Source organism: Lepidothrix coronata, unplaced genomic scaffold (genome assembly GCF_001604755.1).
Source record: "Lepidothrix coronata isolate B3197 unplaced genomic scaffold, Lepidothrix_coronata-1.0 Scaffold13, whole genome shotgun sequence".
In the NCBI taxonomy this organism is placed as follows: Eukaryota; Metazoa; Chordata; class Aves; order Passeriformes; family Pipridae; genus Lepidothrix; species Lepidothrix coronata.
Genome location: NW_016690193.1, coordinates 5,658,229 through 5,681,776, shown reverse-complemented (window position 1 = coordinate 5,681,776; position 23,548 = coordinate 5,658,229). Strand labels below are relative to the sequence as shown.

Genomic DNA, 23,548 nt, shown 5'->3' with positions numbered 1-23,548 from the left:
TATTGTCATTCAAGTAGTTTGATAACTGGAGATTCTTTAATTTACACATGATCATACCTATGTAAACTAAAAATACAAGACATAGAAATTATATATTTTAAAAATGCCGCCAAAGCACAAGGTCTCAGAAAATTATTCTTATCTGCATATGTATCATCTAAGAACATAGTGTGTTATTAAAATAAACAGTGTAATTTTAGAGGATGACATTAATTTCAAACTTATTGAATTTGGTTTTGTTATTTGCAAGTTTTCAGAGAATAATTTTTCCATCAGAAACACTTCCATTAGTATTCACTCAATATTCATTAATCATTAACTTAACCTATTGAGCTCATTTATGAATAGCTGCAACATTTGAAAAAGGCTTCAGTGTTTCATTTAACATTAGCTGCTTCAAATAAGAGGATTCTTTCACAGCTGAAAGTGATTTTCTACTTCGAAATATTAATTTCTACACACTTCAAAACCTGTTACAGAAGGAACTGAAATCAAAACCAGGACTTTCAGAGCAAGCCAAATGAAATGCTTTGATTGCCCAATGTATTTTCTTTTCTGATCACTGTCAGCAATAATCTTGAGACTTTTCTCATCCTGATTTGAAATGGGCAAGAAAGAACACAGACTCTCCCATCTTGTTTCTTTCTTTTTCTATCCATTTCTACTACATGAAGAAATAGCTCATGTGGCCCTAACTTCTGAAGTAGTTCCTTCTTAAAGGTAAAGTTGTGGTATATTCAGATAATCATTTTTACCTCTATCAGGGCAATATGTTCCAGTTCACACAAGAAGAAAATTCATTTGCTGTTAGAAAATTGAGCCTGATCTCTACAAACCATTGGTTCTCTAAACTCTCCAGATCTGTAATTCACTATGACACCCTTTTTAATCAATCAGTTTGCTGGTTTCAGTGGATGACTATCTTTGTGGCATTGTGTATACTTTTGATAAACCAACTCAAACCACAAAAAAGTACATGTTAATTGCAATGAAATTTGGATCTTCCAAAAAAACTCGATATTCATTCAGGCATAGAAGTTAATCAGTATTATTTCACAGTACTTTTACAAAACATTTATATTCACAACTTTTGTAATTGTTGCCTTTCCCTATATCTTTAGTATGTAATCATCATTTGCTTTAGTTGATGCAGAAATTCAAGTGGTGTGCAAAATATATTCTTCAGCGGAAGGCTTTTTTTCAGATACCTTATCCACTTCATTATGCGTCTAGCAATTATCAAAGGGGTTTAAATTGTGTTTCAAATAATGTTAGTTTTACTTGGTGTTAGCTTAACATGACATGCAAAAGTACACATACTTTGAATTTCTTGCACCTGCAGTGCTATCAACTGATATGCTTTAAAATATCTTGATCTGATTTCTTTACACATATTTAATTTATTGTAATATTGTTTACAAATTTTCATAGAAATTTCAATATTAGTCATAAGTCATATTATGTTACTAAGTCTAATAAGCATACACATTTCATATAAAGTAATTTAAAAAAATAGTAGAAATATGTAAATAAAATACCTCATGCTGACTAGGACATCTCCATCCCGAAATATAAAAAGAAGGATATTTTCTTGTGTGACATCATGGAAGTTAGCATTTTTTTCATTTGCAAAGAATAAGTCTGGCTTCCAAAGACACTTGAACATAGTCGGGTCCACTGTCAGTGTATCTGAGCCTCTCCAGTCATTGGGCAGTTTGAGTCTGGGGTCATTCCACTTCTGTCTTAGAAAGATGTTGACTCTGTAATCCTGATGGGAAGAATAAATAAATATTAGACTAGCCAAAATTCTAGAAAAAAACCCACAGAGAAAGAATACCATTCTATCAGAAAAACAATTTATGCTCTGATTTTTTCTATCACAAAGACAGTAATCACTATTCAAATGATATTAATAAGTGTTACATTTAATAGACTTCACTACAAATAGGTAGATTATGTCTCACTCATGCTCTGAATATAGCAACTTTCTTTAAGTACAGGACCAAATTGGTCCCCCTGGAACAATTTTTGCATCCCCTCAATAGTGGCCACCTGTTACTTAGGCATAGAGAAGCATGCAGCAGGGAAGGGAGAGGCCATAGCTTGACTATACTAAATGGCTGCAGGCAGTAAGCACTGAATATCACTTCTATCAGGATATCCTGTGAGTGCCAATTCCAGTTTATTCTCCACTTGGTTAAGTATCGCACTGATGGCAAAATATCACACTATAAAAGCAGAAAAGAGACCAGGTAGATAGATTTTACACTACACACCCAGAATACAGCCTCAGACCTTCTAACAGTGATCTGGAGCTATTTTGGTAACAGGAAAACTGATGCCAGCTTGCAACATAAGTACTGAGGTAGCAGCTATGAAAGGAGAAACAGAATCAGTCTCGAAGAGAAAAAAATCAAGGCTTTACAGAGGAAACCTCCTTCTGGATTCAGCAGGACTCTTGCTGAAGGATGGACAGTAGTAGAGCCATGCTCAATGAGAACCTAATTTTGCTTTCGGGAATTGGAGTAGTATGTGTTTCAAGGCAAAATGATACCCTGCATGCGTTCTGTCTTTAGTGAAAGCTGTGTGAATCCAAAGGAAAAATATGACCCAGCATGTCAGTCATGATTTCAGTCTTATCTCTAAGTCTTCTTGCTTTTTACACTTACATTTAAGCCAGTGCCTCTTTTTTCAAGTATATGTAAACTAGGCAGATCACATATAGAAAAAGAATAAGGGTATTGTTGAAATAAAGTTAAAAACCCCAACCAAATAAACCAAAATTCTATATGTAAGATAAATTCTATCTCCAGTCTTCCTAGTTCTTTCTACAGTGTGCTTTGTTTTTGCATAATTGTCTATTACTTACAAAGCCTCCTTCAGTAGTGAAAATACTGTTACTGCTGTACAATTATAGTGAAATGATAGAATCTGTGAGTGAAGGTTCTCAAAGTATTTTTGGTTTGTGAAAGTATTCTGCATACAAACTAATTTTATGAAGTTGTTTATTTTACACGTTAATGCCCTATTATACTTTTTTTTTGTTGCTGTTGATACAACATGAAGTATTCTGTTGCATTTACTGCATTTACATTCCAAAGCAGGTGCCATGTCGAGACTGTCATGCTTCAACAGGAAGGAGTTCACTTGGCTAAGACCTCATGCAGAATAATTTAGCCTGTTGATTTAAGCTGTAAATTGAAATACAGTGCTCATTTTTCCATGTCCAGTCCACCAGTCAAATCAGCCCAAACATTTCCTTATTACACTATACTGTGTAATAATCTTCCTTACTGCATTGTAAGAAAAAGCAGGACATCAAAACCACGTACTTGTTACTTGTTGGTAGTCTCTTTTGGAAAAAATACACATAGTCTGACTGTTATTTATACAAAGACCTATATTATCTTTCCAAAGCAAAGAAGAAACAAAAAATAATAGTTAATATGAAGTGACTGTGTATTGGAAGGTTCTCACAGAGAAGCTTTAGAACCAGAGGGAATTCAGGTCATTGTCTCAGAAAGCATCTTTTCAATTATATGTATATAATTGAAAATTTACTTTACTTGCTTCTTGCTGAAGTTCCTATTCCATATGCACTTCTTGTCTCAGTGAAAAAAATTACTCTAAATCATATAAGAGAAATATTGCATATCATTCATGCTCACAAGCATTACACTGTTTGTTGCACAAAAGTCAACTTCCCCATAAACAAGTGCATTACCCTAATTTTAACAAAATAAGACGCCTTCTTAAAGCCATAGGCAAATGACAAGCAGTGCCCAACACTTGCCTTCAGCTTACCCATTCAGTAGGAGTTGTTTACATCACTGAAAAGCAGAATGCACTGGCAAAATAAGAATTGGAAGTAAGATCAGGCAGATAGTAGTTTATTTCCTTTCTTGCTCTATTACAAAGATAGTAGTTTATTTCCTTTCTTGCTCTATTACAAACGACTTTAAATAGACCAAACAATGGGATGTTGTGACATTTCAAGAACTTGATTCTGTTCCCATTTAACTCAATGGAAGAAAAATCCCATTAATCTAAAATAGGTAGCTTCACCCCTCGTGAGAGGGGTACTTGGAGAGGAAGGCCACCACATACTCGAGGTAATACAGAAAATGTAGAAGGAAGCAAAGAGATGTCACAGTAAAAAACTGTGGCTAACCAGACAACAATGTGCAGAAGGGCTGCTTCTTATAAGAATATGAACTACTACAGCATCTGGCAGCAGTGTAGACTACTATCTGGTATACATCCGTTTTGAAAGAAGTCTGCAACCAGTTGTCTCAAATTTGCACCACGGACTTTAAGATTCAGTAAATGCACTATGATTAGATTCAACAGGGGCTTGAAGAAGCAGTCTGTATGAAGCAACTGGTCTTCCTGCTGTATATTGTACAAACATTTTTTGAATATTGCAGTGTGGTTGGCATTTTATAATAAAGGAGAGCAAAATAGGAACTAAAAAGCCTGAAACTAGGAGCAGAGGGTGGAAGAGATATTCATCGGCATTAGAGCTGGGAGACCTGTCAGGTAGAAAGAAACACAGAAGTATTCTACAGGGCTTTGTTTTCCCATGTAACTCCAACAGAAGGCAAATTGTTTTCAGGAAGGTTGAAAGGGGAGGCATTCTAGGAAATATTTCAAATGCAGCCTACTAAATAGTGGGCATGTGGCCAGAAAACCTCCTCAGGCCAGAAATCACGCATTGCCTATACATCTCTGCAAAATGGAGCACACAGCAGATCATGAAAGACTTTCTACATAAACTGCAGTCACACAAAGAAAGGAAGAATAATAGTGCTTTTTCTTGATAAAGTATATTTTTTTGATAAAGCAGCAAATTTCATTTTTAAGATTAAAATAAGGAAACTGAATTTTTGTTTACATACATAAATATTAAAAAGACCTTTCTGCAAGGTTTTAAAGTAAAGGAGAAGGAAGAAGTGGTGTTTTGTCATTTGAGTCAGTGAAGAAAGGTCACACTGCAAGTAAAAACCTTGAATATAGATTCTGTAGACAGTCAGATCACCATCACAGCTAAAATATTATAGTCCTGTCGGTATTTATCCCAGAAAGTCTCTATCCCTAAGAATCCTTGACTGGTCATCCAGTTTAAAATAGTTTCTAAATGTGACATAACCACCATATTATCCCACAAATCTGCATTATCAAAAAATGTGCAAAATCAGAAGCAGAGTTAGCATGGGGATCCTAGACAAGTGGTCTAATGATTTAGAAGGAAACAAATTACAGGATTCAAGATAAAGGGAGCTTACTGGTAGGTAGCTCTGGCATAAGCTTTTTTTATAAGGTTAATTAACTAACCTTTTTGTTTAGTTTTTTCCAGGTAACTTGCCTCCTAACTGTGTGGAAACATTGCAATTCTTTTGAGTATTCAACAACACTACTCTTTCTAGACACAGAACAAACATTTGCCCTTCATATTCTTCACAAGGTCTTGATTAAAGCAATACAGGCTTCTGGGCACAGGATCCACAGTAGGGGTACTATCTTGCTTTAAACCAATACATCTTCAAATATGTTGATGCTTTTCTACAAACTCCCTTCTCTCTTAAAACTAAGCAGACTTTACCTTCATAGGAGGTAACCTCTTCTCTTTTTTGTTGAGGATGAGCCAACTGCATAGCTAAGAATGCAATTATCATGTGACCAGAAGGACAGCAAACAAGACCTTTTCTCACTGGCACTCTACATGTTTGTTGGGCCTTCTACCACCACCTCAGTTCTGGTCATCTGGCACCCATGGTTATTTTTCCCCACACTTCCATCACCCAAAAGAAGGAATCACTGCTTTGGCATGGCTATAGCAGGATGCTTTAAATCCACACAGATTTTGCAAAAACTTATTAATTCTATTATTGGCACTAGAAGTGGCTACAGAGCCAAGAATCATCACAATATACTTGATTGACTGAAATACTTAGAAATTTCACAGATTTTTTGTATCAGTAATGATATCACTCCAACCACTTTAGTAGCTTCTGTTAATTTTAGAGACAGTCAAGAAATCAACATTCCTCATTATTCTCACCAAACCTGGAGACAGCCACTCTCTTCTCCAACACTGAGGAATTTTTTCAGCGGTTCTGGTACTTCTGCAAATGCCTCCTTTTCTCAAGGCAAGAGGCCCCCCCCTGTCCTTCACAGACTCGGTGCCTCAGCTCCAGGAAATACTTTTCCTATGATTCTGAAGTTACAAGTCTTTTCCTAGTCTAAGGGACCCACTTCTACTGTCTGGTGCATTACCCAGACCACCTGAAGACAAGTACCAACCTATCCCCAAAGAGAGCAGTGGTTCCTGACTGTCCACAGGACCCAATTCCCACTGCAGCAGGAAGAGTTTTCCAAGTGATACACGGAAGAATAGATTGACCATTTATTTTGTCAGTGCTTCCTGTGAAATATTAAGGCCATCAAGACGTAATCCAAATTTCACATAAACATGCTTAGCTATCATGGTGATCTCAGCTGGAGATCGAAATCTAAATAAAAGCATAAATTACAATAAGGATGGTGTCTGAAGTTCTGAAATATGGAGGAGAGTATGACTTATTTTACAGAATATCCTCGCAAATTTGTGAGTGATCCTATCAGGGAGTCACAGGCAGGCATACATACACTGCTGGACAGAGCATACTTAATTTTTTTTTTTTTGGAGGGGGTAAGAGGAAGCACATCCCTTACATTCATGTTTTGTTACTATTTGAATCTGGGTGAATTGTAAAACAGCCTCTGTAAAAGTCACTTTCTAAAGCATGCAATAAATTTCAGAAACTTGAAAGTGCCATCTGGCCTAATATACTTGACATCTTAGACACTTATCTCACTGCTACTTTCCTGCTCTTCCTCCCTGCCCCTCTTTAAACTTGAGTCCTCCTTTTGTTTTCAGAAATAAATCTCAGGGCATCTTCAGCAAACTGAATTTTTTTGTTTTCATATCACTTCCCTGTAATGCCATTAGTTGACTTACAATCCTTTGCAATCAAATTTAAATCTTTATTCACTGCTAGCTAAAGAAAGAGAAATTTCTGGTCAAGCTATTCAAAATCTGTTTCAGCTACAATGTATGTACAACTTTGAGCAGCTCTGTAGTCCTACTGAAATGTTATTAAGGTAACATGTAAGCTGGTTCTGAATTTTAAATGGGCACTTACTTCCAAAAACAACAAAATGCGTTTTAATGTTTAATAATGGTATTATGGTTTATTGCTTCTCTGCCATTATGAGTCAGAATGTCCTGGTGTACTTTTTTGGATAATACACCAAGCAGCTTATATACTAACTCTTAGGAAGATTATTTAATTCATACTACCAATTGGTTTCTTCCATTGAACTTAATAACTTATGGAAATAAGTGTATCTCTTGCATCTCAGAAACTATGGATTTCCTTTCGTGTAAATCAGATTCTAAAGCTACAATAATCTGTGGACACATATAAAATAGAATAGATGAATAGCTTTACAGCATAAAGCACCGTCAGTCAATCACTAACCCCATTAACTTAATTCTCAGTGCCTACAACCGCAACAGTTATTTCTACTTTATAGTTCATAATCCTCAACTTGAAATTTAATAAGAAAATCTCCATGCATGCTATAATAATTTCATTTCAGTCTTACCATAGTTGTCTCTTGAATTGACCCAAAGCTGTTAATGAAGATGTTAACTGCAACATCAACTGGAATTCCTTTAAAAAAAAAAAATACTTGTGAGCTGTACAATCCAGTAAAAGTATGTTATCCTTCAATTAAAGCTCCTTTATACTGGTATCACAATGTAAAATGTTTTTTATAGGGTCATACAACTTCATCTTTTCAAGTTAGTATATACAAAGATTTCAAAACCAAGGGTAATCACAAAACCTCTTTTTAACCTAGTGATAAGAAAACAGAAAAAAAAAAATCCTTAGTCTAGAGAGCTAATCTTAAAGAATTTCACAGACCATATATCTAAATGAATAATTTTTGAATTCTATGATTTTCCGTTATCACAGAATGCATAAGCCAGTATTACTTTTGCACACAGTGTAATGGATAGAGGCAATTCACATTTCTAGCAGCAGACACTTTTAATTGTCAAGGTCATAATGATGATCTATCATCCCAAATTACCTGTTTATGATTTATGATGAAACATTTATTCATATTTCAAGAGGATACCTCTCTGTGCAAGTCAAGTACATAACAGTAAAGTACGAGTACAGGCAGGTAAAAATTATTGCATGCAGCTTTCACAGCTGTCTAGTCTTGATGCGAGAGAGTTGGAAAGCTGCTCCATTTCACAATGGTTACCAATTTGCCAAGAAAAATTTCTAGAAGCCAGCAGCTGTGAAGATATTAAGATAGCCTGGATTTTCTTCTCTTTTCCACAGCCAGGACTCCTGTAGCTGAAGAAGGATGGTGTGACAGCTGCTATATCTGCCCTCTGTCACCCTGGACGAACTGATTGGCAGTCATTTAATATGGTGTTAACAGAGAGTTATCACCAAGCAAGGAGAACTGGCCTGACAGTTGTGAGAACTAATTGTGGCCCACTAGTTTTATATATTATCTATGTTGTGAGTGTCAGTATGTCCATTAGATCTGATCTCATTTACACTGTTACAAATACTTAATTCAGTGGGTTTCTTCCTTCTTTCAGCAACAAAAGATAAACAAGAATATATGAAGACTGCTTTGACAGAGTAAGCAGATACAGTGCAAAGTAATATATGACTCTTTCAATAGCTTGCTTGTCTGCATAAAATATTTTGGTGTACATTTAATATATAAATTCAAACTCATTCTTGTGGTTCACCAGAAATGTACAAAGATAAAATTTCACTTTTTTCAGTTAAACCAGTTTGTGGGGTTTTTGTTGTTTTGTTTTTTTTTTTTTTTTAATCAGACTGCTTGAATATTCTGCTTTTGGTTATGCAATAAGCATAATAATTTTTTTAATGCCTGATGCGTGTGACAGAGTACCCATCACATCACTAGTAGCCAAGAGTGTACTCCCTCTTCCAGATTTGAATAGAAAGTGCCATCCAAGAAAATCACTCATGCGTGAGGAACATTTTAACATGGGCAAACCACTTGTCAGAAAATGTTCTTTTTCTTCCACCTCCCTGTGAGTTAACATTACATGTCCTCCTTTTTCCTTCTGCCTGGATTCTTACCAGGCTGCCAGCAGGGTTATCAAAAATATAAAGAAATCTGCAATATGCTTTGCAATTACAAGTTGATTATGCTGAAGAACAGGTAGAGAAGAGGCTGGGTGTTTATTCTTTGTGACAAGGCTCAGTACAGAAAACATATAAATATGGTTCTGCAATAAGAATAAGAAAGAAGCAGTATACTTGCTGAGAACTGAGTTTAAGACGATAATAAAAGAGATAAACAGAACATCTGAAAATAGTCTCTTCAAAGGCACAATAAAGATTTCCAAATTTTTCATACTAGTAATATGCATATTAAAATACCTCTTAGTGCGCATATAATTATATGTGAGTTTTAAAATGAAAGAACTGATTTATGCAAACTGCATAGTCTGTATTTAATAAAATTGTATGTAATAAAATGTATTTTTTCAGAAGGGAAATAATTCCTGGAAAGTGTAACTTACAGCTCTACGAGTTATCAGAGGTTTTGCAGAGACTATGTATTCCAACCTTTTCTGCATATGTAATGAAGTCACACTTGCCTACATGGAAGAATCCTACTGATGACCAGAGAGATGTTTTAAAGGCAGAGAATATGTTTAAATGCATTACTAAAGTGCATAAGCTTTATAACTAAAACATCTTTAACAGATTTAATAACTATAGTGTTGATCTCAACTTTTTATAGTTATCTTAAAGGATGTCAATAGAGAAATTTGATGTTTTAAAATTCTGTAAAGTACAGATACTACAAAAAGTCTAACTAAAATATAAGCATAAAAAGGATATTTTTAAAACTTATTCTGTAAAATCTACTCCTACTTTTAAAAAGTCTCTTATAAAAGTAATAATAATAAAGCATTCCATACTATTACGATAATACCTAACATGGTATCTTTCAGCTCAAAAGAGTAAATATCTTCTGCAGTTTTATATTATCTAGGGAAATTTTCATTCAAAATAAACCAAACCAGAACTTTAGGTTGTAAATATTATCTCTTCCTAAATTTTCTATGTATGAAAAGAGCCAAAGTTAAATTCCAAAGATTAAAGCAAAGGCTGAAATATCTGACAAACCTTTGAAATTAGGCCTTATCCTGGGATCATAGCTGAGCAATAGCCTATTCAAGATATTGCTGGTTGAATTAGCAGGTACTCTTGCAAGGTCTTCAGCTGATTGTTGCCTGTAAAAAAAAAGTTCATTAGTTACTATCAAGACAGAAACGACTGTGTGCTTAAACTGAAGTAATTTTAAAGCAATGTCATAAATGCCATTTCATAAGCAAAATAAGTTCATTATTTTCAGGTTCCACATTGTATAGTCTTCCTTTCCTTGAGATGTTTTAGTATTTTTCAAGAAACTGTAAAAAACACAAATTCTCTCCTATGTACTCTTAACTATAATCTTGGAAGCAAATAAACTGCAATTCACAAATTGTTCCCTTGCCTCCTAACATAAATATCCAGCAGGATTTCTTCATCAGTAGAAAGCAGTCACCTGAACTATTTTTAGTGACTGTCAAATTAGGAACTTCAGTAAATTGACAGCCACTTTGTAGGTGCCAAACCATGCAGAGGCTTTTGGCAGTCTCCTGCTCTCACATGCCAGTGCCAGCTATTCCACCCAGAGCTGGAGGATTGCATAACCTCATTGTCAAGTGCTAATAAAAGCTTTATTAAACATAGAAAAACAAGGCCTTGGACTCTCCTCTGCTTTTGCAGGGGGAATTTAAACATCTTCAATTACCTTGCTAATATTGTGCTGAGTGTTAAATTAAAACCATTGCTACAATTAAAAAGAACCTGTGACAGGTAAATGTAGCTACAAGAGTATATGAAATTGAGTGCAATAAAAAGCAATATGAGTTCATCAGTCCCCACCCCAGGTATTTTAAACACCTAGCACTTTACCCTGTTTAATTTCTTTTTTTTCCTTTATTCTCTCTCATACCAATGTCAGCTTGACAGATCTACAAGTTATTCTTTGAAAAATCTTAGTTCACTGCTTTTTCTTCTCATCCTTCAGTTTCCTTCATGTCCTCTGGAATTTCTGTCTTATTTAAATATTTATTGAAGAAATATTAATTCTTCAAAAGGCTTTTGGCCAGTTTAAAAAAAAAAAAGTTGCATGAATATATTAGAATTCCTGATTTTAAGATGTCCAACTATAGCAGCCCCTGTTCAGCATCTTTCTTATGGACTACCAGGAAACTAATTAATTAATTAATAAATAATGGTCAGCATTGCATGATTGCTCTAACTGCCACACACTATTTGATTGAAAAGTGGAGATGAGACCAGATCCTAGCCCTTGAAAAGCTTTTATGAATAACATCGCCTTTAAAAACAACTAGTTAGACCACACGGGAAACAGGAGGAAATGAATAAGATCTGCTGACTGGGTAGCACTCGCTATGCCTTCCCAATGAGATTGAATCTCCTCATTTAACAGCTCAAACATTTACAAACAAAACTGTGAAGGAGTTCCCTATTATTAAAAACATGTTAATCATTTATGATAACGTAACTGTATTTATTATAGTCTCAGTGATACCCTTTGAGCATTTTATCCTTCAGGAAAAAAAAGATCTGATTTCTGTTTTCTCTGTTGCATTCAGGAAATTTCTGAAACTCAAAGCTGCATATCTATTTACCTATTTTCTTGCATTTGCTTGATGTAATAAATAAGGAAAAACTTATGGCAGCAAATAACCACTCGACCCTCCTTGAAATTTTGCGCTACTCATCAGTAATTAGCAGGATAAGTATGCATTCTCAGGACTACCCAGAGATAGTCGAACAGGGAGTTTGCATCCATGACAATAGCACAAACTAACATACAGGAAGAAAAAAGAACTGAGGAGCAGCATTAAGTGGCTGCAGTATATAATTCCCCACCCATTTTCACACTAAACACAATAAAACCTCTGTGACGTGTAACGACGACATAGGTGAAATAATTATTCCAGCAGAACTTATCCAGAGATAAATGGTCTTCTAATAAAATAAGGAAATTTTTACTTTCAGCAACATGTGTTAACTTCCACTAGTATGTTCTGTGTACAATAAACCTCTGCTAATTTAATGTAACAGAAATTAAAAAGCAATATGTGTTCTAACTCTTCTGAATAATTGATAAATTCACCTTCAAACAATTCTCACAGAGTTGAGTTTATAGGTTTTTATATTTGACTTCAAAGTGGATTATTATGCAAAAGAACTAATTTATTTCCTTATTTGGTCAGGCAGTTGGACTAGATGATCATTGTAAGTAACTTCCAGCTGAAGTACTCTATTCTATTCTATGCTATGCTATTCTATTTCTTCAGTTTTGAGATTTGTGTTCAGTTTTCAGTGACGATCTCTACCAATGAGAAGGCTGCTACATAAATATCATAAACCAGCTTTGTATGCATTTTTTGCAGTTACCACTAATTGGACAACAGAAAAACAAAAAAGTTAAGATTATTTTCCATTTTGTAGCAGGAACAATTCAGAAAAGAATGCTCACTTATCTATTAAAAAGACACTGTACACTATTTTATCTGATACAGAAAGGTTCATGGCACTGCTTTCTTGCAAGTCACATGTATTAACATCTAAAACATCTATATCAGATGTCTTCAAAAACTTATAAAAGAAGAATGTCCTTAATACAGACAACAGGATTTCTTTCTAAATTATATATGTTCAATATAACAAAATATCAAAACAAAACAAAGCAACAACTAGTGATCAAACTTAAATTCCTTTTTTTAAAAATTTCTGCTAGGGGTTATATAAAGAAGTTCATTAAATAGTGAGAACAGTAATCTGAACCAGATAGGATAGCATGGACACATAAATGAAATACAGATGCTCATAAAATGCAATGAGGAAAAGAGGAAAAAAGTCTCAGAAATTAAACGAGTGAGCAACAAACAGCAAAAGAAAGCCAAATAAACTAACAGGTTTATTTGTCTCTTCAAGTAAGAGGAGCAAAGCAATAGCTTTTTGAGATCTGAATTGCACTGCAGAAGTATTTAAATATGAATATCTGTTCAAGCTGTTTGTTCAAAAGCCATCCATGAACGGGGCAAAGGAGATTTATAGCACTGGAAAGTCAGCAATGGGAAGAAGGGTGGCAGCACAGCTTTCTGGTAAGGAGCACCACAATCACATCTTCCTCAAGTTGTTGGGTTGTGTTTTGGACTTACAGAAGTGTATTAGTGCATTTATCCTTGTTTATCTAAGAACCAAGTGAAATACAATGGCACTGGCTGTTTTGAGCTAGGAGAAGGAGCACAGGGATTCAGTAATTGCTACTTTTAAAGGTCACTTTGAATGAAGTGGTTGAAATATCTACTGGGGAAAAAAAGCTCTGCTGAGTATCAGTCATATTTTCACTGAGGTCTTTTACAGCATGCTGTCATTGAACTCCCATCACTCATCAGCACACATGCAATGCAACATCATCACAACAACTGGATTTCCTTCTGAGAGCCTTGCTGACCAAAACACCAAAATTTCACCTGCAAATAAACACATCATACGTGTTCCTTGTGATGAGTTAAGAAGTTATAACACTTTCAGAGTGACAGATGAGCAGAAAAACTTAATGGAACAGTAAATGGGATGTGCTAGGTGCTTGGATAAAGCAGCTGGGACTATGAAGGTATTTATCTAAAGCTACAACCACCCCTGCTTAATTGGTCATTCTGGAATGAATTAATGATATAAGGCATATCTGTAGACTACATAAGAGTAAAAGGATTTGAGCTGAGATCTGCCTTCCTAGAAGAGCATTACTTCAGTGTGCTGAAGGCTGTCTGGGTCCCATGCAACAAGACTCACACTAGCTGAGAAGTTCCCTACCACTTTTTCTAATTCAACCTACAGTTTTCCCACTTGTAAAATGCTGGTAACTTAGATTTCCACCAGTTGCAGCACGCATTAAAATTTTAATGCATTTACTTTAACTTGTGTTGAACATGAGAAGCTGATGGAAAGCACTAAGAAATGGAAATGTAGCACTCTTCACAGTAATCGATGAGTCCTAAGCAATATACGGTGAATACCAAAGGATAAGGCAACAGAAGTCTCACAGTTGCTATAAAGGGAATTTAAAAGCAAGTAAATGTAAAGATAGAAATTGCTTTAACAAAAATCTTACCTAAGTAACAATTAAAAAAATCCAAACAACCAACACACAAAACACCCAAACCCAAGTAGGATTTTTCTTTTTCTGAATCAAAAAAAGGAAAACAAGTGGTATTCTTGTATACTCAAAAGTATTCTCACTTCTGCAAACAGTGTCGTCAAAAGCCAGAAAGAAAACACAGTATGGTTAGTCTTCTGGCATAACATCTCCATGTGATATGACTGGCTACTCTCTGGGCTTTGGGAGTTTACTTCTGGTGTCACTGATGAATAAAAGAATTACTTAAAATACTGTATTTCATGGGATATGAAGTAAGGTGTCCATCTCCTCTTCCACTGCAGCTTGACACATTTTGTCACTGCCTTTGAAGAATATGATCAACATTTTGAATTGATGGCAACAGATAGTTATTTTCATAATTCACTAATCAAAATCCGGAATTTTAGATAAGCAGACATGCATGACAAAATGAAGCATATATTACACTTAGTTTGAAATTTATATAGTTTCTTACATTTGTGTTAGGCAAATGTGTCAGAAGACATTATATCTGTATAGGTCATCATGACATTTAGTCTCTCAGAGCTCACTGAAGTTACAAGAGTCCTTACCACATGCAGTTCTACAGACTGCAGAAAGGAATATAAACAATATTCTATACAAAGTGGGAAGGAAAACCTTTGCATAGTTCTAGATTACTGTCTGACAGATAAAAATATGTATTCCAACTCACACTGTGATCTCCAGCAAAATTTCCTATATGATACTGAAACAAGAGATTGCAGTGCAGTTTATTTAATCTACATGATGGAAACTGACATTTTAATCATATAACATGGCTGTGTACATCCGAGTAAGGTAAAAATAAGTTTGGGGAAACATAATACCTATTATCTCACCATATATTTCAAGTACAATTTCCTGATACAAACTATCAGTGTTCTGATTTGCAGGTATTTTATTTTCTGAGTGCAATAACTCAAAGCATAACAACAGGTTAATACAAATCAATGACATACTATATAATTCTTCTGACTGAACTCTCTGATCTCTCTGTGTTTAACAGCTACATTTTCAAATCGTGCTGGGTGACACATCTATTACTAGGAAGATTAATTACAATTCCTCCAATGAAAAGTGGTATCACTAATTACATTAAAACTACAGAACTCTGAGTCACCATTTATGTGTCTTCACAAATGCAGTTGACAGCTAAACACCTAAAATTAGATATGTAGCTTCAGTACCTAAATTTGGAGGTAACACAGTGTGATGAACAGAGAGGTTCCTTCATAGCAAATTTTGAAACAGAAAACCAGATTAGGCACCCCAAATTGTGAACCATGAGTTATAATGGTGAAATAACTCATCTTTCACCCCCTGCTGAAGATAGATCAAAGAGCAAGTCTCCTAATGTTGGACATGTAGGTAACCTTCCTGCAGTTCTCTGCATCCCACCAAAGCCACCACCTGTGACCCTTGTGCATAATGGGCATCCTCTTGTGTCCTGATACAGCACACAGATATGAAACATGATAAGCATCCAAATGCTTAAGCAAAACTACAGAAATTTTAAAAATAATTTGTCCACAGCAGGTCCTTGTCCCAGTCTTTTTTTCCTAAATGTGCTAAGAATGGAGACAATAGATGGATCTTGCTAAAATCTAAACACCTGCACGGTGGTATAAGTGGTGATAATAAAAGGAAAGTATAAGTTGAGATACAATTTACATAATTTGTCTTGACAACAGGATTTAGACCTATAGTTTTCTTTGGGCTTAGGTTTAGGTAGTGCAATTTACAGATCCAAGTTTTTTCTCAGTCTGAAGCTATATACAAAATACCAAGTCTGTAATTTTCTGTGCAATTGTAATGTCCCACCACTACTCTGTTCAGATTGGAGTAAACACTGCTCACTGAGAGGGAAAATTACTGAATGAGAACCAGTCTACCATACTTAATTACTGATTTACAAGAGAACTTAGGTTTTGCTTATATAGCTTTATCTTTTACTCCCCAGCATATTTATCCACTCTGAAAACAAATCCCCAAACCTCCTGGAATGTAGCCCTATCTGTCTGGGATCACAGCTTTCCATGAGAGTTACATGATAGAGAATAATTAAACCATTGACCAGCTCCTGTTACTATGGGGCAAAAGAATTTTTATAGGAACCAGACCTGAGTTCTACAATGTACTTATCATCAGAACGACTGTCAGATGTAACCTACTCCACAACCACATTCAGGCTTTTCTTTCAACATGATTCCACCTCCTCCCATAAACTGTATTAACTGTCCCATCATACCTACAAATGAAAATATTCACAGACTACCAGCAGTGTCTTCTGCATGACAGGAATGAAAACAGACATGATTCCACTTTCTCATCATTTACATTTTGGGGATGATCACATCATAGATAGATCACATGATGATCACATCATAGAGAGGCCATGTATACCCAAACACTCAATAAAAAAAATTCTAGTCTGTAGAAAAGTGGAGAGGATCCAAGGTATAAGATATTCTTTGAACTTCTACTTTACTCTTTATAGGAAGGGCATGTCAGAAGCTGAAAGTTAACCAAGACAAATTCCAAGACAGACTTTCATACAACTTTATGTTTAAAACACATCAAAGGCTTTTTTCCCTAGTTCCACTATATTTGTTGCTGTTTTTTAAAAGAAGATGTTTATTGAACCCTCACATCTGTGACCTTTCTAAGCTTCTGCCCTGGCAGATGGCACAAGCCTTGTTTTCTGGAGGGCTTAGAGGGCCATTTCACAGTTTCTGAAGTAGCTGATATGCTTTATTGAATACAAGCCAAAATATGACTTGCACTCCTACTTCATGGATAAAAAAAGTCTCTATAGATATTATACAGTATTTAGTTAGTCATCTACATGGATATAAATCTCCATGTGGACAAATGCATAAAGGTGAAGAGGGATATTGTTTTAAAAGCACAGTCTTGATATCCAGACAAAAGAATGACATTTAGTGACTGAGGTTATGCTCTCAGTGTTGCCGTAGCATTAGGGACACTGAGGGATCTTCAGAAATGAACCCTGTGCACGTGAACAGCTGAGTCATACTAAAACTATAATTAACAGGGATAGTTGTGACAATGACCACAGTCATAACTGGTTTTGTTAGCTGCTATTTAACACTCTTACTTCTAGGTGCCTTCTACAACACTGTAATAACCAAACTTCCCTTCCCTTATAATTCCATTTGTCTGGAGATCTTGCAAGTAGTTTTGAGTACAGACCTTCTGGGCTACTAAGGATTGTGTGGATAACAGCAGCAGCTCAAACATTATAAAGTAACTGAAGTATTTATTGTGGTGTAAGAAAAGAAAAAATATTTTTCAGCAGTGCTATTAGAAAAAGTCACAGCTAACTGTCCAACACATTTAACAGAAATAGGTATTAGAAGGAATTATGAAGAAGTTAATAAGAAGTAAGTAACAAAGGTAATACAGGTATGGGTAGTCTATGAGGAGGAAAGAGATCAAGTGACTAAATCCATCTGTAGCTATATCAAAATCATCTGTATTCAGTATATAAAATTTCAAAATAATCTTTGTAAACAGAAGAATGTAATCCATAAAATTTTTTTTGAAGACGTGGGCCTGACTGAGGTTTTTTAAGATTTCCCACAGAAATAAAAGGTAAAAGTTTTGTTACACTAAAGGTTTATACTTCATTGCACCACACATCTGTGAAAGTCAGTTTCTCAGATTTGTGCTGGAAAACTCTATTACAGCATTTTAGGCCAGCTATGTCAATGTCTTTGTTAGTCAACAAAGATTCAGGAATCAGACACAAGTATAATTACTCCATGTTTCATTTGGAAAGCCTAAGGTAAGAAAGAAAATGATCTAAATATAAGATGTGAAATCTTACATCTGTTCTGAGCAAGCATTAAATCAAAGTAAGAACCGACTGATTAAGCATCAGCTTCAAGAAACCCTTTAATAAAAAAAACTGGGAAAAACAGCTTCAGAAATAAATGAAAATAAGATGGCAAATCGAGCCACTATTACACAATGCACTGAGAAGTACAGCATCATGAATAATCACAAGTAAAAGGTTTTGCTCTAAGATACAAAATAGAATTGTCCTAATTTAAGGAAGCAAGTATCTGTTTATGACATGATAATGAACTTTTTATGGGATTTCTAATCAGCTTGTTTTCAGCCTATCCTAATAGTGGTTAATTTCATGCCAGAGGGGCGCATTTGGCGAAAGCTTTATACTCTCAGAGCCATAAAAGGACAAGTGCAAGTATGCTTAGTTCTCATACAAACACATTCATGCTAAAGTCCCAAACCAGTCTTATAGCCAATAATTTCTTAACATAAAATTAAGGAGCTCAGGTAGTAACATCAGACTCAGTATAAATCATCTTTCCTGGAAAGCTATTTGCATAGATTTGAATTTCCTTATCAAGTTCACAAGAGAAAGTCGTTCCTTATACAACTAGTAGTGCTGTTTTTTTGTTCTCTTGAGGAAGTAAAATTTCGCTTTTCAGATGTTGAAAGGAAATAAAAGGCAATAATTTTTAAAATTAAGCTTTAAATTCTATTGCACCAGCGGCCAATGGAAATTAAAGGTGGATTAAGATTTTAACTTATAAATGTACATTTTCATTAGGAATTTGTACCATTCAATTTTATAAATTATGCAAAATCCTATTTCTTTTATTTAAAAGGGATACAATGCATTCTTCTAAAATATTTCTTTTATGCTTTTCTAGGAAATTTTTCGTTCACACACTTCCTTGATTATTTTTAGTCAACCCTTATAGTGTTGCTTAATTCCCACTCCACTGCATTGTGTTCTGGTTTGTTTCTGAGTAAAGATTCTATACTTTTTTCACACAGGAAAAAATTACGAAAAGTAGGCAGCCTTTTATATAACACAGAGTGTCACCAAGTCAAGAAGTTTTGTGAAAGATCATTTAAAAATGCTGATGATTGAAAGTTTGCCAACAGCAGCCTGAGTTAAAAGAGCATTAGATAATTTCTCTGCAAGACAGAACTGACTTCCATTGCTCATTTACATGAGAGGTCCTCTAGATGCCAGCTACAGAAACAAAAGTCTTGCAACCCTGCTATTACAAGTGGTTGTCTCTCAAGCTGTGAACTTCAGCCAAGTAAGATATAGACAACTTGTTCATTATTCAGGAAACTGAACAGAATTTACTGCTACAGCAATTCTAGCTAGCAACACTGCACACGAGGTACATCAGACAAATACTGGATTCCACTAGTATTTTTGCAGAAAGCTTCAACTGCATGGAAGGCAAAAGCATCACTTTGAAATCATAGCATTTACTCCATGTTTTTTTCAAGCACATTGGTGACAAATGACATCATATTTAATGGGTACCAAGAAATACTGCGCTTAAAAGAAAAACAAACAAAAAAATCTACTTACTTACTATGATAAAATGACGTTGATGTTTTGAATTCTACTAAGACGAAGTCAAGAGCAGAGGGAAATGCTGGCTGCTTAAACAAGACCATGGAAAATCTGGATTCAGCTGCATAACTCACTTTCCAAGGGCTTTTGTGCTGATGTCTGTCCCGGGAACTATGACATTTTTCTCCTTGCTATAAACCCTCATGGTAGCTCAGACCAAAAGCCTAATTCGAACTCAACTATTCAAAGGTGAAAGAATGGGTAGGAGTCATTTCAGATAAGTCATCACATTTGAGACTTGTATCTTAATGTATTAAAATAGAAAGACAAATCTCATTTTTTAGGTTTGACATAAAAAGAAGAAAAAAACCATGGATCATATGTAGAAACTTCCCAAAAATTTTGGGTTACAAATAAACATCACTGTCAATATTTAAAAATGGTGGGAAGTTTAAAAAGTATTGTTTGAACAATGCTTCTGTTTGGTTATTCTACTTTGTGGTTTGCTTTATTTTTTCTTTGGAAAAAGTTGATTAACCTTAAATAGCCAGTCTAATAGTCCATACTTATTCTTTTATCGTCACAGAAGAAACATGTTTTACATTTGTCTAAACAATTTTATTATTTCAGGCATAGTGCTTTTCTACACTTACTAACAATTCCTCATAGTCCTTCAATCTTTTCCTCAGATATTTACAACATAAGACTAAAAAATGAGCAAGACTGGCCAAGATAATGATAAAACCAGCACTTACAAATAAAACTTCTGCATTATCCTATGGATCACAACCTAAAACATGGTAAACATGGTAGGCATTGGAAAAAGGGAGTATTTATAACACCAAATAATCATAGGTTTCCACAACACATTCTGTTTTCAGCTGGGCAATCACAGATTTTAATTTCTGTATTTTCACAGGGAGATTATTCCATAAGGGTACATTTTACAGCAACAATCAATCCACCTCCACAAAAGTTATACAACTATAAATCATTGATGGAAGGTGCTGAATACCTTAGTTCCATTCAACATGCAATAATAATATGCATAGGACAAACCTTCTCCTATAACTAGCTAACTAGAAACTGAATTTCAGTATCATGGTTTTGCATCCTCCTTGCTTTCCTCAATATACCTGCAACATGATGCTGGAAAGCATAGCACTATGGTACTACGTTACTGTGTCCCCATAAACAGCAAGACAGGGACAGAAACCATTTAGTATGGCTTAGATTTTTTTCCTTTCATTAAAACAGAGGACCTTCTGCAGAAGAAAGACATTGACAGAATTAAGCTATGATGCTGGTCAAACCCTCTTCCTCTCATTGCCACCACTGACCCCATTCTTTCAGCAGAAAGAATCACCTTCTACTTCAATTGCCACATAATTTTCACTATTAAAAATAGCGCAGGATTGCAACCACACGAAAGCATAAAAGAAACCAGGAACATACAATGGACATAGATATTGCTTCTTTTTCCCCTTTCCTTTCTTTGAAGATTTCTCTTTGGAATAGACTTCTTCAACCCATAAGGAGAATGAGATGAAAAATACAACTGCTAGTAAGAACTTCATCTTGAAGATTAAGCTTCAGAGAAACCTTCAGTCTGTGGCAAAAGAAAAGAAACAGGTTTATGTTAGTAGAGCTAGATATGGCAAAAGGGAACACACCTACAAAAAGTAAGCAAAAGTTTTGGTGGGCTGGTTTTTTGTTGTTGTTCTTAGTTGCCTTGGGAGAGAGAGTCTGTTGAGGTGTATCTCTGACATGGAACTGACTCAGCCAATTTTCTGAGAGTCAAGTAGCTTCCCAAAGTTGAGACTGACAGTGAGGAACAGATTTAAATGCAAGTTTGCTCCAGAGTGTTTATGAAAAGAAACGTTATGCCCTTCAAAGGCTGCTTAACCCAAAATACTCAGAAACTTGGAAAGAGGATTCCTCACCAGAAATGTCACATATCAGCTGCATTAAATATAATGTCAACCAGTCATCTATCAAGGCGAAGAACTGCAAGCCCTCTATGACCTTGCACATCATTTCAATAACGATAGCAACTGTTTCAATGCTAGTTATGAGAAAGGATTACAAATATAATTTTAAGTACAGAATTTAAACACAACTATTCTGCATGAAGCATTCTTGCTGCAGAGCTAGCACTGAAAGGGCCTTGCAAAGATGACTAAACAGAACCCGCAATACTGTGCTTTATTGCACAGTGCTCAGTTTAATGTTTTAACTTCTCGGGGGCAAAAGCATGTACCCCAAAGGCCAGGAGCTGAATTCGTGTTTGGCCAGAGACAGCCCCGCCTGCATCTGGTCACAGCACCGTGACACTCCCGATATTTTCCATTTGTTTCCCATCCCAGAGATAATTCCCAGGCACTTCCTTGGGCCAACGTAAATCTCGCCGATGCCTCACAACCTGCTGCATTTTCCACTTCTATTTACTTAGAAGATTTTTTCCCCATTCCTTTCAAGGGGCATTACCTCTCCTTCTCCCTCGCACAACCTCCAGGAGGCACCGGGATGCTCCAGCAACCCGTTCCCCGGGAGCCGCAGCACCCTTCCACCCCTTCCACCCCCTCGGCCCGGCCGGGAAAGGAGCTGCCCCTGCCCCACCTGCCCCTCGTCCGCCTCTCCGTCTGCACGGCCCGGCCCGAGGCCTCCCCCCGCCCTCAGCACCGGGAAGGGATCCCGCTCCGCGCAGCCGAGCGCTGCCGGCGCCAGCACCGGGGGGCAGCGGCAGGAGGCGGCGAGCGGGGTTCACCGCACGGCCCCGCCGCCGCGGCCCGGCCCAGCTGCCGCGGGCGCTGGCCGAGGTGCTGACGGAGGTGCCGCCGGACGGAACGGGGCTGCCGGGCCGGACCCTCGCTTCCCCGCCCGCCCCGCCGGGGACGCGGGCCCCGCCCGCACACGCGGCCCCGCCGCCGCCACGGCCGCGCCGCCCGCGCCCCGCGCTCACCGCCGGACGCTGCGATCCCCCCGCGCTCAGCGCCGGCGGCGGCCGGGCAGCGGGCGGCGGGCCATGCCGGGCCCGTCCGGGGCGACAGCGCGGCTCCTCCGCCGGCGGAGCGAGCCCCTACCTCCGGCGGTGCCTCCGCGCCCAGTGAGCATGTGCGGCCGCGGCGCTCCCCAGTGAGCATGTCCCGGCCGCCCGCCCACACGCGGGCACTGCGCGCCGCCGGGGAGGGCGAGCGCGGCCGAACCGCCCGCACCTCACCGGCACTGCCGACACTGGGGACGGGGCACCGGCGGGGCGGTGGGACGTGCGGAAGGGGTGGAGGGGAAGCATCCTCCGGTCTCTGGCGGGAGGAGAATGCGCTCGATGATGTGTTGTCGAGAGATACTGATAGAGTTGGCAGGAACAAGAGGACATTAGTGGAGAGGGGCTCAGTAGGATGGTAGGAAGATGGAGTGCCATCTTGCACAGATCGGTGGAATCGTGGATCAAAGGGCCGAGGCCAACTGTATAAGGCTCAAGAAGGCCAAGTGCTGAGTCCTGCCCTTGGGTCACAACAACCCAATGTAGCACTACAGGCTGGGGGAAGAGTGGCTGGAAAACTGCCTGGTGGCAGAGGACCTTGGGGTGCTGGTCGACAGTTGCTGAATATGAGCCAGCAGTGTGCCCAGGTGGCCAAGAAGGCCAATGGCATCCTGGACTGTACCAGGAATAGTGTGGCCAGCAGGACCAGGGAAGTGATTGTTCCCCTATACTTGACCCTGGTGAGGCTGCACCTCAAATCCTGTGTCCAGTTTTGGGCCCCTCACCACAAGAAGGACATTGAGGTGCTGGAGCATGTCCAGAGA

General features: G+C 37.3%; 1 protein-coding gene across 4 annotated transcripts in view; it reads right to left on the bottom strand.

Moving 5' to 3' along the window:
- Positions 1-22,902, bottom strand: part of GLRB (glycine receptor beta) — a 50,771-nt gene extending 27,869 nt beyond the window's left edge. For 2 of the 4 annotated variants that reach the window (XM_017805917.1, XM_017805920.1), the window contains exons 1-5: positions 22,825-22,902; positions 21,197-21,350; positions 10,248-10,354; positions 7,651-7,718; positions 1,539-1,768 (exon numbers count right to left, since the gene is read on the bottom strand). In XM_017805917.1, coding sequence (XP_017661406.1) covers positions 1,539-1,768; positions 7,651-7,718; positions 10,248-10,354; positions 21,197-21,318 — 527 coding nt within the window. In that variant the 5' untranslated portion in view covers positions 21,319-21,350; positions 22,825-22,902. Of the gene's footprint in view, positions 1-1,538; positions 1,769-7,650; positions 7,719-10,247; positions 10,355-21,196; positions 21,351-22,360; positions 22,382-22,703; positions 22,773-22,824 lie in introns of those variants that run through there. The other 2 variants (XM_017805918.1, XM_017805919.1) reach the window with 2 other exon arrangements.
- Positions 22,903-23,548: the final 646 nt, after the last annotated feature.